Here is an 18,531-nt window from a genome sequence, read left to right as displayed (position 1 = left end):
TGCAGCCGACAAATCTGCGGCAACTGTGTGATGCCATCATGTCAATATGGACCAAAATCTCTGAGGAATGCTTCCAGCACCTTGTTGAATCTATGCCACGAAGAATTGAGGCAGTTCTGAAGGCAAAAGGGGTCCAACCCGTTACTAGCATGGTGTACCTAATAAAGTGGCCGGTGAGTGTATACACTCACTCTGTCTATATATATATATATATATATATGTGTGGCGAAGACTCACAGCACCGCATAACACCAGGCTGCTATATATAACAAAGTCCCTTACTGCTCCCATAGATACACATCACCAGACATTATCCATGGTTCAGTAGTATAATTGCCTATGCGTCGCGCCGAGGCCCCGACGCACGTTTCGCTGTTACTTCCTCGGGGGGCTGTGTGTCTGTGCTGGATAGAGATCTTAAATATCTCCCCACATAAAGATTGTGCCAATCAGAATCCCAAAGGCACAACATAGTATAGCAGTGGTGGTACACCATGACTAACCAAAGGTGTTCTGCACAAATAGTCTGCTGGCTATATATGTTTAGTATATCAGTCGTCTATAACTAGCTCCAATAATCACAGTAGAGTAACAGCATGTAGCACAATCAGTAATAGCTAGATCATTCATAGCAGATATAATCAAAACACAAAAAACAGCTTCAGAAAAACAAAGTAACATTACAAACCCATGTATCACCAAAGCCAAAAGGAGAAACACACATCAAGGTCTCATTTGTCAGCTGCTACTTCTGTGTCCTCATATGGTCTCAACATGGGTTTGAAAGATTACCTTGTTTTTCAGATGCTGTTTATTTTGCATTGATTATTTGTTCTCTGCATGTTTTCGCTATATTTGATGCAGTTGCTACACAGTCATTATTTGAACTAGTTATAGACAATTCATTAATTGATTCATTTTATCAATCCAGATATTAATTTCTGTATAATACCTTTGGTTATTTATGGTACAGCACCCTGGTCATATTATATTATGTGTTTGATGTTTATCTGATTTATGTGTCAGTAGTGGCTTTCTGTCTCTATGATGTCTTTGCATGTTTTAAACATTGTGCATTATCTATTGACTATAGATTAATTTTAGAAGTATTGTCATTGTTTTGATCTTGATTCTAAGAGGGGTTATAGAAATTATAGTGTATAATGGAGTTCTTTTGGACATATATTTCATGATCAAAGATTCCATAGGTGTTGACTTTCTAATATTGTTACCAGATGAAAGGTGACCCTATCCTCAGATACAGGCTCCAGCCCCAGACCATGGCAGTTTTCTTCAAGCTTGTGTGCCGGATTGCATTTAGTGTGTTGGCTGTGTGAGAGGGGTTGGCCGAATGGTTATTCCAGTAGTTAGGTCAGTCTACTTCTCTGTCTATATATTGACTATAGAAGGAGGCTGGCTTAGCTATTGAAATTAGCAGGAAAGTTGGCACCACTTACATAAGCTCCATCATGGCCCAGACACAAAATGCTGTCCTTTATCATTCACAAAATCTATCTTCTAACATGTCTCAAAGTTTGACTAAGACAATAAAATTTGGGGTGACCAAAAAAACTGGGGTGTCCCTTGGGCTCCACTACAAAGATGCTATGATGTATAAGACTATAACAAAGATAAAGCATGTATCCAAAGTGAAAGTGTTAAAAGCACCTGAAGAAGTACAAGCCTCATAGCAATTTGCTTATTGTGGTTGATACTGATGTCATTGTCGGAAACCCTACTGCTACTAGTTAGTTGATAGATCTTGTTGGATATTGAATGTCCAGTAAAAAAAAGAACATTTTTTTTTAATTGCCAGGGGGAAAAAATTCTAAAAATGTTGCCACTCCCTGAATGCCTGTGTTTTTGTTTCTAGGTCCTATCCATGTTTTCACTGACATTGGTTTCGTGGTCTCTATTTCCAATAACTAGCACAAAGTTAGGTCACCAACACGGTTAAGAGTAGTGAACTGTTCAGAGACATGTATTGCTCTACGTATTACCTTATACACACTTAGCACACCCATTTCTGTCTGAGGTTATTGGTTCCTCAGTCCTTCAGCTGATCTGCGGTTCTCTGTTCTGCAGAAACTGAATCTGGAGCACCTACATAAAGCTTGTTTGGTTCTTATTCATCATTAAATTGATTCAAATGAATGTGGTTGTCCATTTTACAATAGCTAATAGAAATACTAACCTAACATATTGTCATTGTTGGATTTCCTAAAAAGTAATTGCTGGTACATGTTGTAGATGTAGATCAAATATGGCCACAGGACCAGGAGCGTTGACTAACCTCATTCAAGGAGCAACATCACATAATAGTAAGTGCCTTCGAGATCAGATATGTGACAACTTTAGAGATGAATCCATTGTGGAACTATGAGCATCCAACTGAATGTATGGGCAGAAATGTCCATCTACTCAGATCACCTGTCAGCATAGAAATTATATAGAGAAGCCCATTCTACGACATCCTAGAGGTGACATTCAGATCAGGGATGCCAACCGTCCAGAAATTCCAGGACAGTCCTTAAAGAAGGGCAACGTTTTACCATGTCTGTAAGAAAAATTAAAGGTGTCCATGAGTTTTTTGAAGCTGAAGAAACAAAGAGTATTTTGACTGAAATTATCATTTTACATTTTACAGTGAAGGCAGCCAATGTTTTCCTGTCAGAATTATGGGCTGTAGACATGTATCACTTACATTCATAATGGTTTCTTATGGTTTTCCAATGTGTCCGTAAAAAACCTTGTTTGTCTGTGATGTTTTTTTGTAATCTGTCCAGAAAAATAAAAATTCAAGTTGGCAACCCTGAATTAGATGCTGTAAAAACCATTGAAAATGTTCATAGGTGACAACAGGGACAAGTACACCAAGATGAGTGGCATTACTGTCACAGATACTTTTGCAGGAAATTACCCGCAACTGAAATATGTCATATGCAGCTACTATCGAACATAAAATATGGCATCTGAAGAGCTACTTCCTTATACAGGACTGTGGTATTTCATTTCAATCAATCAGTTCAAGCCAAGGTGTAAATTGTAGGGAATAATGTACCACAAAATCTCAATTAAAAAGAATTTTACAAGCCACTTTGCTAGTGACCTGTATCGACGTACTTATTCCTCAGCCTTGTATTATATATGGTACGGAATTTTTGAGCACTAAGTTACATCTTCATTATGCCTTAGTTAAGGCACATTAGTAGACATGAGTAGAACTATCTGTGGAGGATTGAGTTTGAGTCGAATTTCCTGAAGTTAGTGGTTTCACATGAATTTGAACATTTTGAGATTTGATTTGAGGTATGCAAAAGAACTGCTGGAACATCAGAGAGTGAGCTAATGGCAGGTCTCCCCATAATGCCCTGCAGCTACAACATCTAATGGATGACCATACCTTGTACAGTTGTGGTCAGTCACTGGGCCATCACCGATCAGCGGTTCCCAGCAGAGCACAGTTTGTACGGCAGAGTTGTATTCCATCTCCAGAATCAATGGGTAAGGCTCTCCTCCTAATGTAAATGGTGTTATGGTCAGCAGGGTCATCTCTCTCCGGTATTATGATCAGAGGGGTTCTCTCTGTCTCCTCTCTGACATACATCTCTGGCAAAAACACCAAAACCCTGTCATGGGCAGACCAATCTCAAGACCTGAACCCCATTGGAAACCTCTGGAATGTAATCAAGAGGATGATGGATAGTCACAAGCCATCAAACAAAGAAGAACTGCTTACATTTTTGCGCCAGAAGCCATGTGATAGACTTGTGGAAAGCATGCCAAGATGCATGAAAGCTATGATTAAAAATCATGGTTATTCCACAAAATATTGATTTCTGAACTCTTCCTGAGTTAAAACATTAGAATTGTTGTTTCTAAATGATTATGAACTTGTTTTCTTTGCATTATTTGAGGCATGTTGTCAGAAGTTTATAGAATAAATGAACAATTTACATTTTACTCAAAAATATATCTATAAAGAGAAAAATGAGAGAAACTGAAATTATTGCAGTGGTCTCTTAATTTGTGCCAGAGCTGTGTGTATTTTCTAAGCAATTACAAGCTTTTCAGTATTGAGATTTGAGCAAATTTATTTACCGCTAGTTGAATTCTGAGGGAAAAGTTAGGGGATGTTGGCATGTTCAAATTTCAATTAATTTAAATTAGATAGACCATGTACATTATTTTTTGAGAAAGTAACATGCAAACTGTGATGTTTTTGTTTTTTTTTCAAAATAAGAAACTTTATAATACATCTTATCAGTGAAATATAATTTTTTTCTTCTTCTGGACTGACCATTCAAAGTATTCTCAGTTCAAGGTAAAATCTGTCTTTAGTAAATACAGTAATTTCCCATTACTGAGATAGGAGATGGCGGTTAGTGCTCATAAAGTTCTATGGAGAACTTTAACAGTCCTTTTAGGATAACTTTGTTTGCCTCTAATTCCTCCTCCTTGACTCCCCAAAGCATTTTAAAGCAAACTGTCACCTCCTCTATCTCAGTAATGGGAATACCTGTCTACATTGAATACAAATTTTACAGATTTTATCCATAAATTGAGAATGAAAAATCAATCTGGGAGGAAAATGAAGCAGAATTCTAGGATAAAATATATGACAAAAGTTGCTTATTTTAATGAGTATTATTGATTTGAGAAATAAAAATTAAAATGACAGTTATGCTTTAATATTCTGTAACATTCAGTAATTACCTTGAGTAAATAAAAACTTTGCTGAATGGAGAATTCACAATTATTTCCTAACCAGAAATTCCACAATAATTACTAATGGTATTATGCCCAATTCAAACAAATTAGGGCACTGAATAGAAAAGAGATCATGGAAATCCACTGCTTGCACCTCCATAACTGATGACAGGTGCATAATGCCAGAGTGGGAGCAACACATAATGCATTGGTCTGCAAAATCTCTTCAGCTGATGTGACACTACAACTCCCAGCATCCCTTGACTAATACAGGCTTTTCAGCGATCTTAGGAGTTGCAGTTTTACAATAGTTGGTGAGTGACTGAAATTTCCCGACAATAACTAGTAGTAAGCCATAGACACCAAGCAATGAGGGAACATTAATTATATTCATAGCAGAAAATCACTGCAACACAAACAGTTAATAATCTGTACAAGTAACAAAAAGACATCTATCACATTCACTCATTAATTAATAATTAAATAATTATTCACTGAAATGTTAGAATTAGCCTTCACTGTACAATCAGAAATTGAGATACAGACTAAATACAATACTGACATTTGTTATACACAACATCTAAACAAGTAAATAAATATTGATGTGGAACTACAAGTTACAGCAATGCCGTGCTAAAAAGCGAGATCCCTTGGAGAAATCACATAAAACTTAGCTTATTACATATAATTATCCCTATGTGACCAGAGATCATTTTGTGGCATTTTCCTTGTTATGTTCCATTAGTTTAGATTTCGGTTTTCCAGGCAATGTCAGTATCACTTTCACTGCTTTTATCAGAATCATTGCAATATTCAGATTTCTTGATACTAATACAATAATGAGCAGTAGTATAGATGGTGATCGAGTCATTTCCATGTGAAGAGTAGTCACGGTAGTTTTTATAGCTGCAGTTATATCAATAACATATGTAGTATATTTTATGGGAGTGATCTTGGTAATAGGAGCAAGAAGGATATTCTTATGTTGGGGAAAGTTGGGGCTTCTAATGCAATTTCCAGTTTCTGCAGGAAGAAGACCCTCATTTCTCTCCAGGATTATCACTGCTTCCTGGGGAAAATCCACTACTTTAAAAAACAAGGTAGACCCCTCATGTGCTGCCCCCTCTGTACAGCCTGACTTCTCCTGTCATGTCTGCATGACACTTGTCACCTGCATGTTCCTGCTCTGAATGAATGGACTCCCTATGATCTCCATGGTTCTCCTGCCTGTGGAAGGAGGGCTCAGCAGCATGGATCACCCCTGCCTCTCATCTACATAAGGCAGGAGGAGGGTGGGCGCAGGGCAGTGAGGCAGCCTACCTGTGCCTGACTGCAGCCAGAGGACTCTGAGCCCAGCACCCATCCAGGTAAGTCACCCTTCAGCTCTGGGACTTTACACCTGTCACTGTCTGCACTTCCTTCTCTCTGATGGACCTTTAATGTGTGGGACTCCAGCAGACGATCCAACTATAGCTGTAATGGAACTAATTAGCCGGTCATTGGAGCTGATACCTGGTGGTTAATTGTTGTAGTCTCTCTCCTCTCCATAGAAGAATTAACCATCGCTGTAATGACCATGTCCAAGGTGTCTGGGGACATGTACGATGAATCAGACTGTATCTGCTCTTATGGGATGAAGCTCACCTGGGACATCAATGACCCCAAACTCCCACAGGTGAGTGCAGCCTCCTGTAGTAAATCTGGCTAGCAGAGCCCCTCTCTGGGCTGGGAACCTGGGGCTTGGAGAAGTTCAAAGACTCTGAGTCTACAAACAGCGCCTTTTACACTAAGTAGAGCCTGACAGATACTTTCACACTGCATGCATGGAGAACTGGGATGTATGCTGCTTCACAGCCTGCAAACACAACAACCACGATGACAAAAAGCCTCGGACAATCTGCTCACATCTTTACAGAAGATCATTTCATTAGCAATGACAATGGGTTCTGTGGATCTGTAGAAAGGTGTAATATTGATAGCTGTAGAGTATGTCAGCCAAAGCAAAAATAAAATGATTATCTACTCATCATCTATTGCATCTATCATCTACTATATCCATCATCTATTATCTATCTATATATTTTCTAGCCATAGTATCTATCAACTTTCTATCCAAACTGGGCTTGAGAAAGGTTCACACTAAGAACCGAAACGTTGCTATAATGCACTACTAAAACTTTATTATGTTGCCTTTTTTGCTGGTGCTGTTTCCTATTATCTATCTATCTATCTATCTATCTATCTATCTATCTATCTATCTATCAAACTATCTATCTATCCATCCCAAATTTATCTATCTATCTATATCACTATCTATCTATATCACTATCTATCTATCTATCTATCTATCTATCTATCTATCTATCTATCTATCTATCTATTCTTTATCTGTCTATCTATCTATCTATATCACTATCTATCTATCTATCTATCTATCTATCTATCTATCTATCTATCTATCAAACTATCTATTATCTGTCAAAGACTTGAAGTAATCTGCAGGAGTTCAGTAAATAACGATGACATATTAATTGCTGAAGAATAGAACAATTAGCAAACGTTACAAGTAGGACACAGTAATTGTAGTGCTATTAGACTGAGTGTCGGCAGAGCCTCCAGCAATTAGAAAACATGCAGTACATATGAACGATTGACCATAGAATTATTTTTTTCAGAGCATGTGCACCTTCCTAATATTTAGATACTACATTATTATTAGTAGTATTTGGGTTGCATGATGTAATCAAGTGTGGGATATTATATATAATGTATTCTAATCAATATATTTACAATAATTCGTTCTAAAACTTCAGTTTGCTAATTATTGTAGTTAATTCTCTTTCCAATAACCACAAACTAAATTATTTTTTATAAGGTTCTAACACTGAGATCACATAGTGAAACATTATTCAGGGATAATACAATAGGGGATTTCAAGCAACGTGTAAATCACTAATAGTTCTAGATCTCAGAGTCAAGGGCAAGCCATTCTCTTCTCCGCAAGTGGCTGCGTGGCTGTTATTCTGGTTTTTGCTGCCTGAAGATTTCCTAAACAACATTCGTTTTGGTTGAATTAGAGGGAAGAATTTCGATGAAAAATAGGTAAAAAAATCAATGAGATTCTGTAAGGACAGCAAATAAAGAAAGACATCTTCATGTCAATCCTCTTAGTATGCGGCTATTAATGTAGTAATATCTATACCAGCAGAAAAGCACCTATAATTGTTTTGCATACGATTTTCTTTTGGACAGAAAATAATTTAGAGACAATATGTCTACGTTTTCAATAACTCATAACATTCTGTTCACGTTTCCAGATATTTCTTGTACTTCTAGTGAAGATTCACTGTAACGCTAGATAAACCATGTATATATGTATCCACATTCAGATCCGTTAAGGTGTCTGTGGTATATCTAGTATCATTTATAATTTGTGTGAATATATATATATATATATATATATATATATATATATATATATATATATAACCACATACATATATATATTAAAAAGAAGCAGCACACCACAGATACATAAGAAAGAGATGGACTTATAATTAGCCCATGTGGCAACGTTTCTGTCACAGAACTTCTTTTCTTTTTAAACAAAAAAAGGTTGAAAAGGATTGAAACGTTGCCACATAGGTTAGTTAAAAGTCCATTTTTTTCTTTTGCATTTTTCGAGTTCTTTTTATTATTTATATTATTGGATTATTTTCGCTGTTCCACTATTTTCCCCAAATATAAAAATCTCCTATCTATCTATCTATCTATCTATCTATCTATCTATCTATCTATCTATCTATCTATCTATCTATCTATCTATCTCCTATCTATCTATTATCTATCTATTATCTATCTATCTAATCTATCATCTATCTGTCCATCTATCTCCTATCTATCTATCTATCTATCTATCTATCTATCTATCTATCTATTATCTATCTATCTATCTAGCTATCATTTATCTATCTATATATCTATCTATTCTCTATTCATATATATATATATATATATATATATATATATACACACACACATACATATACGTGTGCAGATAGATAGATAGATGATAGATAGATAGATAGATAGATAGATAGATAGATAGATGATAGATAGATAGATAGATAGATAGATAGATAATAGATAGATAGACAGACAGACAGATAGATAGATAGATAGATAGATAGATAGACAGACAGACAGACAGACAGATAGATAGATAGATAGATAGATAGATAGATAGATGATAGATAGATAGATAGATAGATAGATAGATAGATAATAGATAGATAGATAGATGATAGATAGATGATAGATAGATAGATAGATTATAGATAGACAGACAGACAGACAGACAGACATAGATAGATAGATAGATAGATAGATAGATAGATAGATAGATAGACAGATATGGATGTATAGATGCTATTGCAGAGCCCTCTTCTCCTCACACCAGCTCGGTATAGGCAGGGAGCACTTGTGCCATGTTTGCTGTGAATAATCCAGTGTGTACTCAGTAAAGCTTCAGCAAACATCCCAGTCTGAGCCATCAGTGGGGAACATGTCATCGCTGTTACTGGACTGTTCAGTCTCAATTGTAAGCGCTAATCTATTGCCAAACAAATCTTCTACCTGAGCAAATATCTCCATACAGCTCATAGCGGAGGATGCTCAGTTACGGACAGTATTAATATGATGAGTACTATTATTAAACGTTGTAGATTATACTTTCTGCCCGAACTTTGTGAAGCGATGAGAAATACAAGGAATAGAAATTGTACAGCATAAGTGAGGATGAAAAGATCTGCAGACCTTTATCAATAATGTGCTCGGCATATTCAGATTCCATTGATTTATGTTTTCTTTACCACTTTAGTTAGAAGAAAAAGGAAAATAGTTATTTAGCAGAATGTTTCTTATCAGGAGAGCTGCCGGTGATAGAAGTCCAGTCCTCTAGTCAGATTTAATTGCCGGCTAGACCAAGTGGAATAAGAGTCTGCAGCTTCCGAATCCCTGCAATATCAGTTATTCTATAAGCTTGGGCTCAGATCACAAAGCTGCATAACATCCCAACAAGTTTTAGTAAGGTATCTAGAATAGGACCTAAGTTTCAGCATAATAATAGTCTGTGTTCTTTCCACTAAATCTCTCATTGTATCTAATAATGATATACCACCCTACATCTGTAAATCATTTTTATAATTTAATAAATCTGTATTATTATTATTTATATTTAATTAACAAACCTTTACCAATATAAAGAAAAGGATATTAAATAATTCTGATATACAAATGCTGCTACTTCTGATTATATGTTTTGTATAATATGTCCAGGTAAAGAAGAGGGGCCAGGTTGGCAACAAATTAGCACTGATTTCTTAAAGGAATTATTCTATATTGTGCTATTAGTATGAATGATCCCATTTTATATTTCAGGATATAAAGCAGTTTGACAACTTCCAGGAATGGACAGATGGCTATGTTAGATTCATATACAATGGAGAGGATAAAAATGCCCAGCGCCACCTCAGTGGCTGGGCCATGAGGAACACCAACAACCACAACTGTCAGATCCTGAAGAAGTCCTGTCTGGGTGTGGTGGTCTGCAGCAGGGGCTGTGCATTACAGGATGGGGGGAAACTGCAGCTCAGACCAGCAATCTGCGACAAAGCAAGACAGAAGCAACAAAGTGAGTGGAATGGATTAATAATGACCTTTTCTCACTATGGTTGCACCTATGTGTGCACTGGTTTCACCCTAGTGGCAATTTTCAGTTATGTAATGACTCCCTATTGTCATTGGCACCTGCATCATTTATTATTTATTACTGAATATAGATCCCATTTTGTATCTAGTCTGTGATTTCTGCTGGTGCCAAGGACATAATTAATTAAGTGCTCAGACTATAATGCTGTGTTGTCTTTATTCATAATTCAAAGAAATATCAGGGTGCTGAAAAATAAAAATACGTTTTCCATACCAAGTGACTAGAAAAAGCTATACATAGGAATGGCAATAAAGTAAAAATATTATGCTCCAAATTTAGGCTATTCAATAAACCAAAGCAACTGCAAAACACAATCTCATGTTTGTAGCATATATAAATGTAACCCATTTTTTACTCATTAATAATAAACATTTGGGTCTAGTTTACGGCTCCTCTACAGGTCTAGATACCATATATTATGGGGCAGAATTATTAAGATGGGCATGTAGCACCAATTTACTATTATCCAGCCTTCTTTATAACAATGAAAAAAATGAGTTATAATCTCATACTTTTATTTAGTGGACTATCCCTAAGCAAAAAAGATAAATTGAAAACTTCTAATGCCAACAACCCTTTTACTTGCACATTATATATTAGGCATACTGTACCTCTCAGGGTTGGTGTACTTTAATTTCAGGATAAAATATAAATAGATATCTACCTCAATTGTCTCAATGATGCACTAAATTATATCGTTTGTCTGATTTTTAGTCTTCCTGTTTCTATAATGTAATTGTCAAGACAGGTTATCATTGAGGCTATATTCACACATTGCATTTTTGCTCCGTTTTTTTCCTGCAAGCTGCTTACAAAATGCAGGTTTTGCTGTGTTTTTATTGTTTCGTTTTTGCTGTCTCTTGTGCATACTGATAAATTTAGCGCCCCCCCCCAAAAAAAAAGCATAATTTCACTTGCTTAGGTTTTTGCACCAAAAATGCAGCAAAAACTGATATTTATGTTTTTTGCTATGTTTTTGCACTTACCCATTGTTTCCTATGGCTCAAAATACAAGTACGCTTAAAAAAAAAAAAAAAAAAAAAAAAAACGCTCAAAGAAGTGACATGCAGCAGTTTTCCAAATCAGTCAGGAAAAAAAAACACAATGTGTTTGCATGAGTTTGCTGGTACTGTAAAATACAGCTTAAAATTTGCATTAAAAAAGTGGCAAAAACTCAACGTGTGAACAGAGCCTTAGGGTAGCTTCATACAACCATGTAAAAAAATCTTCAGAGTTTCTTCTAGAAAAGTGGAACAATTTTTTTCTCACTTGTCGTCCGTGTGCGGTCCGTATACTGTAAAAAAAATCCTGTAGACGTAAATGTATATAAAACACAATATTAATATGTTTTAATTCTCCTTTCTTTCCAGAAAAGCTCTGCAGTAACTGTAGCTCTGCCCTAGAACTGATCCCTTGTAGAGGTCACAGTGGTTATCCAGTTACTAATTTCTGGCGCCTAGATGGAAAAGCCATCTTCTTTCAGGTAATATTTAGCAACCATTTTTATGTTCTGATAAAAAAACTCAAATATATTTACATTTCATATAGAGAGATAAATGCACTAGGAAATGTGCATTCCCAGTCTTCGTTATGGCTGGATCAAAAAATGCAGAATAACCTCTTCTGCTAGAACAACCCCATAGACACATTGAGTCAAGCCAGACGTACTTATCATCCATATCTTCTAGTGAAACTGGTAATCTGCAGGCAATCTGTTCTAGAATAACAAATAAAGATTTATTTTCAGGCAAAAGGAGTTCATGACCATCCAAGACCAGAAAGTAAATCAGAGACAGAAGCTAGACGAAGTGCAGTAAAAAGACAAATGTCCTCCTCTCACCTGTCACAGAAAAAGAAGCTTCTGGAATCTGAGGTGAGGAAATGGCTCTCAGGAGCAGCTCTGTAGTGCACTTAGGTTTCGCTTCATGGAGCAATCTATATGGCAGCTGACTGATGGCTCATTACCCATGCTCATTATTCAATCCTTATTGTGATTAATATTAGAGTTGATAATGAATGCATAGATCACCATAAAATATATAGGCTAATGTGTGATAGACTTTTACTAGTGATGAGCAAATATACTCGTTACTCGAGATTTCCTGAGCATGCTTGGGGGTCCTCAGGTATATTCGCTCATCACTAACTTTTACTTCTTTTGTTGCATCATTCTAGATTGTGTAACATTTACTGTAGACTTTCAAAGTGAAATAATATAAGAAAAAACCTGGAAAAATGTTGTTTTTTTTTCAATATCCTTTAAAGGAAACCTGTCACCAGGTTTCCCTCGTCAAACCAACTGCCACTGAGTTGCTCGCCAAATGAATCCTTTTTTTCAAAACATGTGTTGATTAACCACCCCGCACACAGCTAGGCATAGTGGACAGGGTTGTCAACCATACAGAAATTCCAGGACTGTCCGTAAAGAAGGTCACTTTTTTGCTCTGTACATGAAAAAAATGAAGGTGTCCATGATTCTTTTGAAGCTGAAGAAACTTATAGAGAATATTTTGACTGTAATTATCATCGTTTTACAGTTCCCAGTGAATGCAGCTGATGTCGTCATATCAGAATTATGCTCTAGAAAAAAAAAAAAAAAGTCAAGTTGGTAACCCTGATAGCTAATAAAATTCACTTTTCACTTTGCCATGGCGTGTACAAGTCAGTGCAGAACAGTTTAATAATCATGACTTCTGTCAGCCTCATAATCCAATGGCTGATGTGGATGAAGTCCCCCACCCAGAACATCCTTGAAGTCTCATATGACTTCCATTCTAAGCTATTTTGCACTGTCGCCACTGAGCTGAAGCTTGCTGCTTGAACATTTCTTAATACCCTTTTCTGGATGATAGAATCACCTGATCTATTCACATGTGTCTACAGGGCCGGCGTCACCACTTGCCACACCCAGGCAAGGGTGGGGCCCTGGAAAAATGGGGGGCCCTTTCACCATCTGCAGGAACATAACTACCACGGTCACACATTCAACTAAAGTGTATTGCAGCACACAGACCCATCGGATCCATGCACAGTAATACATGCTGCCAGCCAATCAGAGGGCAGCAGCTAACATTGGCGTGCATGTGACCGGGGGGTGCATGGCAGTGATGTCATATGCTCCCATAGCTTGCATGCTGAACTCAGCTGCCAGCTTCAGAAGAGGAAGTTGCGTGGCTGGGGAGTGGATGTGAGTATTTATTTTGTTTAAATCAGTGAGTACATGGTGGTCATATTGCTACATGGGTGACTATGGGCAGTGCATTATACTGTATGGATGACTATGGGCTGTGTATTATACTACATGGATGACTATGGGCTGTACATTATGCTACATGTATGACTGGGCTGTGCATTATATTATACAGATGACTATGGGCTGTTAATTATACTACATGGATGACTATATGGGTTGTGCATTATACTACATGGATGACTATGGGCTGTGTATTATACAACATGGATGACTATGGGCTGTACATTATACTACATGTATACATGTATGACTGGGCTGTGCATTATATTATATGGATGACTATGGGCTGTTCATTATACTACATGGATAACTATGGGTTGAGCATTATACTACATGTATGATTATGGGCTGTACATTATACTACATGGATGATTATGGGCTGTGCATTATACTGTATGGATGACTGTGGGCTGTGCATTATACTACATGAATGACTATGGGCTGTGTATTATGCTACATGGATGACTATGAGCTCCGCATTATACTACATAGATGACTATATGGGATATGCATTATACTACAAGGGTGACTATGGGCTGTACATTATACTACATGGATGATTATGGGCTGTGCATTATACTGTATGGATGACTGTGGGCTGTGCATTATACTACATGAATGACTATGGGCTGTGTATTATGCTACATGGATGACTATGAGCTCCGCATTATACTACATAGATGACTATATGGGATATGCATTATACTACAAGGGTGACTATGGGCTGTACATTATACTACATGGATGACTAGGAGCTGTGCATTATACTACATGAAGGACTATGGACTGTGCATTAAACTACATGGATGACTATGGGCTGTGCATTATATATAAAGTTGCATTATTCTATCTGGATGAATATGGGCTGTGCATTATACTATATGGATGACTATGGGCCGTTTATTATACTACATAGATGACTATGGCTTGTGCACTATACTGCATGTGTGATTATGGGCTGTTCATTATACTACATGGATGATTATGGGCTGTGCATTATAATAAATGGATGACTAAGGGCTGTGCATTATACTACATGTATGATTATGGGCTGTGCATTATACTACATGTATGATTATGGGCTGTGCATTATCCTACATGGATGACTATGAGCTCTACATTATACTACATGGATGACTATATGGGCTGTGCATTATTCTACATGGATGACTATATGGGATGTGCATTATTCTACATGGATGACTATGGGCTGTGCATTTTACTACATGGATGACTAGGAGCTGTGCATTATACTGCATGAAGGACTATGGACTGTGCATTAAACTACATGGTTGACTATAAGCTGTGCATTATATATGTAGGCACATTATACTATCTGGAGGAATATGGGCTGTGCATTATACTATAGGAAAGACTATGGGCCATGCAGTATATTTTATGAAGGATATTGGCTGTGTATTATACGAATATGGAGGACTATGGGCTGTGCATTATAAATGGAGGACTATGAGATACATTATACTATATGTATGGTATTTCAGAATTTACAATAGATGCCACTCATGTAATTTAAGAAGTGAAATCTTTGGTATTGTACTATACCATATTTCTCTGCCATATCTGTGCGTACATCATGAATTGTGGTATGTGTTAAGTGAGACTCTTTCGCCAAGGGCCCACGAAAACCTGGAGCTGGCCCTGTGTGTATGGTTTCAGCTCATTAGCAACAGCAGAAGACAATTCTGCATGGATGATTTAGGGGACATAGGGGATGTAGAGCTAATTAGGCTTCATCCAAAGGCTGATAGCAGTTGCAAAGTGTAGTCCAGGCACACAAATTGGACACATCAATGATGACTTACAGGGAATCTGTCAGCAGTTTTCTCTATGTAATCTAATAGCAGAATGATGTCAGGGCAGAGAGCCTGACACCAGAGATATATCACTTACTGGACTGTCTGGTGTAGTTTTGATAGAATTCTTATTTTCTCTGCTGTAGAAGTAGTAGTGCTCAGAATGCTGAGCTGTGTAACATCCCGCCCACACCTCTGACTGGCAGCTTCCTGGGTACACTGTGCATTATCAGCAAGCTGCCAATCAATGGTGGGGCGGAGTTACACAGATTACCCTGACTGGTCTGTAACTGAGACCTAGTCAGGCAATCATGGTCTCCTGCTGATAAAATACTGATTGTATTGAAACTACAGCACTCTGCCTAATAATTGACACACCCCTGATATCAGGCTCTCTTGCTCTATATTATGCTGCTCTCAGATTAAATAGCAACAACCTGCTGACATACTCCCTTTAAATACTGTGAGGGATAAGTAAGAAGTGAATTCTATCAGGTATGCAGAGTTGGGGGGAGGTATCGTTTGTGTTTTCCTCTAAAACTTTTTATGTCTATATAGTTCATACCTCTAATACCTTTTTTAAATGTTTAATTTTTTTTTGCTTCTCTTCAGATGGGAAGATACAATGATAGTGGTGGACATTTTCCTCACCCCATCTCTTGCTTGGATGGCTCAGAACGGCTCAGTCTAGTTGCAGATGGAAACTTTCCGCTTCCACCACAACACTACACATCTTTTCAGAATTCAGATCCTTACAAAAGCAACTATGAACCAGTGGGATATCAGGGGGATTCTGTGGCCCCATTTTCAAAATGTCCTAACAGAATATATGTGCCCAGAACTCCATGTGGTTATGATTTCCATGTCCCTGGCTACATGACCCCCAATTCATACCCACCACTGTATAAAGAAGCAGTGGGAAGTTTGCCAGATAGTGATCGAGTCCAGTTCAATGGACCTCAACCTAATCTTGGCATGCTGAATGCACATGAGAGGAGTTATGATGGCCCTGCTAAGCACAACGGATGGAAGCAAATATTTTCCAAAAATGGATATGTGGACAGAAATGACTATTCCCAAATTCAGCCAAATACTGGTCACTCTTATTACAATGCTGAATACCCATGCAGATATGCAAGGTCACCATCTCCAACCTTGCAAACCGTTATTACGACAACCACCAAGGTTTCCTACCAAGCCTATAAACCTCCTGTGGTTAAATATGCAGACAATCTATGTGATGTCAAAACTCTGCCAAACTATTCACACATGCAAGACAGCATATCAGAAGGTGTCTTTAGTGACATGAAAGCTCAAGACGATTTCACCGTTATCAAGTCTGCTCTAGGCTGCCAAGAACAAATCCCAACAAAGCCTGAGAGAGTGGATAACTTGGACTTATATCGATATGGTACATGTATGGGCAATGGCTTCTCGGGGCAGCCTTATCGATTTGAAAATGCAGAATACTGAAATAGTGGGAGGCAATAAATGTGGACCCTCTTTGACATTATTTATGGAATTAGGCCTTGACAACTTAGTTTGACACTCTGCAGATCAATGACCTGTATTGTGATGGGAAAACTTCACCGTAGACTATCCGGGTATCCATTTAGCTGACTGTATGAACTCACTAAAGGCAAACTAAGTTTAGAAGTTGTTCAGAAAGTTTTAGAGTGACACAATGGCTACTGCCACTAAGTCATCCTGAGATACAAGCTAGTGGTATCGACAAGATATTTACATTAAAATATAATATTAAGAACAGCATTTGATTAACTGAAAAGATAACTTATAATGTGGTGTCAGTACAGTTGTGTCGCTAGCAGTCTATTTTTTTGTGTAACTCAGGTTGCACAAAACTAAAAGAATCCCCTTTGTAAAGCTTATGTGCATTGGACTTACTATGTACATAACCGAACTGCAAGTGTTGTATAATAAAAGTATGTGTATTGTTTTGTATATACATTTTGCTAGTAAACAGAGTTATATTACATTAGTATTGATCTTTTTTACACCAAATACATGCAGACTAGTAATTCTCTATTTTGCGGTTTTGAAATACATGTATTTCTAAAATCCAAGGGATTTTCTGGTTTAGAATAAGGATTTTAATATACTCTATTGAGGAATTCTGAGTTGCTGGAGTGGGGTCTCTCTGTCACGAGTGTACCGCACCCTGCTGGAACCTGTGGTGCACTTGGGATCTGAAGATCACAAAGGTTAGCTGATCACAGGTCCTCTTTGGAGTCTATGTGAATGTTCACATGAGTGCTACCTGTTTACTGTTTCTTTTGGTATGGAACGGGTTAAGAGTCCTTGGTTTAAGTATGCTGTGATTGCATTTGGCTTTGATCTCAGCTCCTACTTAAAGGTGCACTCCCCCTTCAGTATTTAAACTCACTTGTGGCTTCCTCCCATCCTAGCACACGTTTATCTAACATGTGCCTTACTTACCTGGAGTAGCTGCTGTGTTCCTGGAGAAGCTGTAGAGTTCTTGGAGAAGTGGGGACGTGGTTTGTGTTCCTTTTGATTCCTTTGTATTTCCATTTGTTTGGGCGTTTCCTCTGTCTGTCTCTTTCCCTGTGTTGTCTTATTTTAGCAGTAAGACTATTGTTTTGCTGCCCAACTCGCTATCTAGGGCTAAGACCCGGGGTCAGCCAGGGCTTAGATACGCATCGGCACACAGGGAGAAGGACCTGTCCAGGATGATAGGGAGCACAGGGGTCTGCATAATGTTAGTGTTGAGGGGGTCACAATCTTCCCCCTCTCCCTACTGTTAAGGCTCCTCATTACCAACTCTCTCACCTACTCCCTTTACACTTGATCCTTGTGAGAAACTGTCATCTGCAAAGTCCTATTCAATGACATAGGTTCATGTTTTGTCTGTGTGGACCTTCATTATTACATGGACAACACATGTACTTACAATTAGGTCCATAAATATTTGGACAGAGACACAGGTTTAGGAATTACAGCTCTTT

General features: G+C 37.6%; 1 protein-coding gene across 2 annotated transcripts; it reads left to right on the top strand.

Moving 5' to 3' along the window:
• The first annotated feature begins 6,033 nt into the window (after positions 1-6,033).
• On the top strand, positions 6,034-17,533 carry GCM2 (glial cells missing transcription factor 2). 2 transcript variants are annotated; one of them, XM_077267658.1, is made up of 6 exons: positions 6,034-6,077; positions 6,261-6,385; positions 10,150-10,402; positions 11,851-11,963; positions 12,228-12,353; positions 16,160-17,533. In XM_077267658.1, exons 2-6 carry the CDS (start codon positions 6,281-6,283, stop codon positions 17,018-17,020), a joined length of 1,458 nt encoding a protein of 485 aa, XP_077123773.1. In that variant the 5' UTR covers positions 6,034-6,077; positions 6,261-6,280; the 3' UTR covers positions 17,021-17,533. The 2 variants fall into 2 exon arrangements, with proteins under 2 accessions (XP_077123773.1, XP_077123772.1); XM_077267657.1 differs by lacking the exon at positions 6,034-6,077 and having other exon boundaries at positions 6,162-6,385.
• Positions 17,534-18,531: the final 998 nt, after the last annotated feature.

Source organism: Ranitomeya variabilis, chromosome 6, assembly GCF_051348905.1.
Source record: "Ranitomeya variabilis isolate aRanVar5 chromosome 6, aRanVar5.hap1, whole genome shotgun sequence".
Lineage (NCBI taxonomy): Eukaryota > Metazoa > Chordata > Amphibia > Anura > Dendrobatidae > Ranitomeya > Ranitomeya variabilis.
The sequence above is the reverse complement of the archived record's forward strand: the minus strand, read 5'-3'. Positions and strand labels throughout refer to the sequence as shown.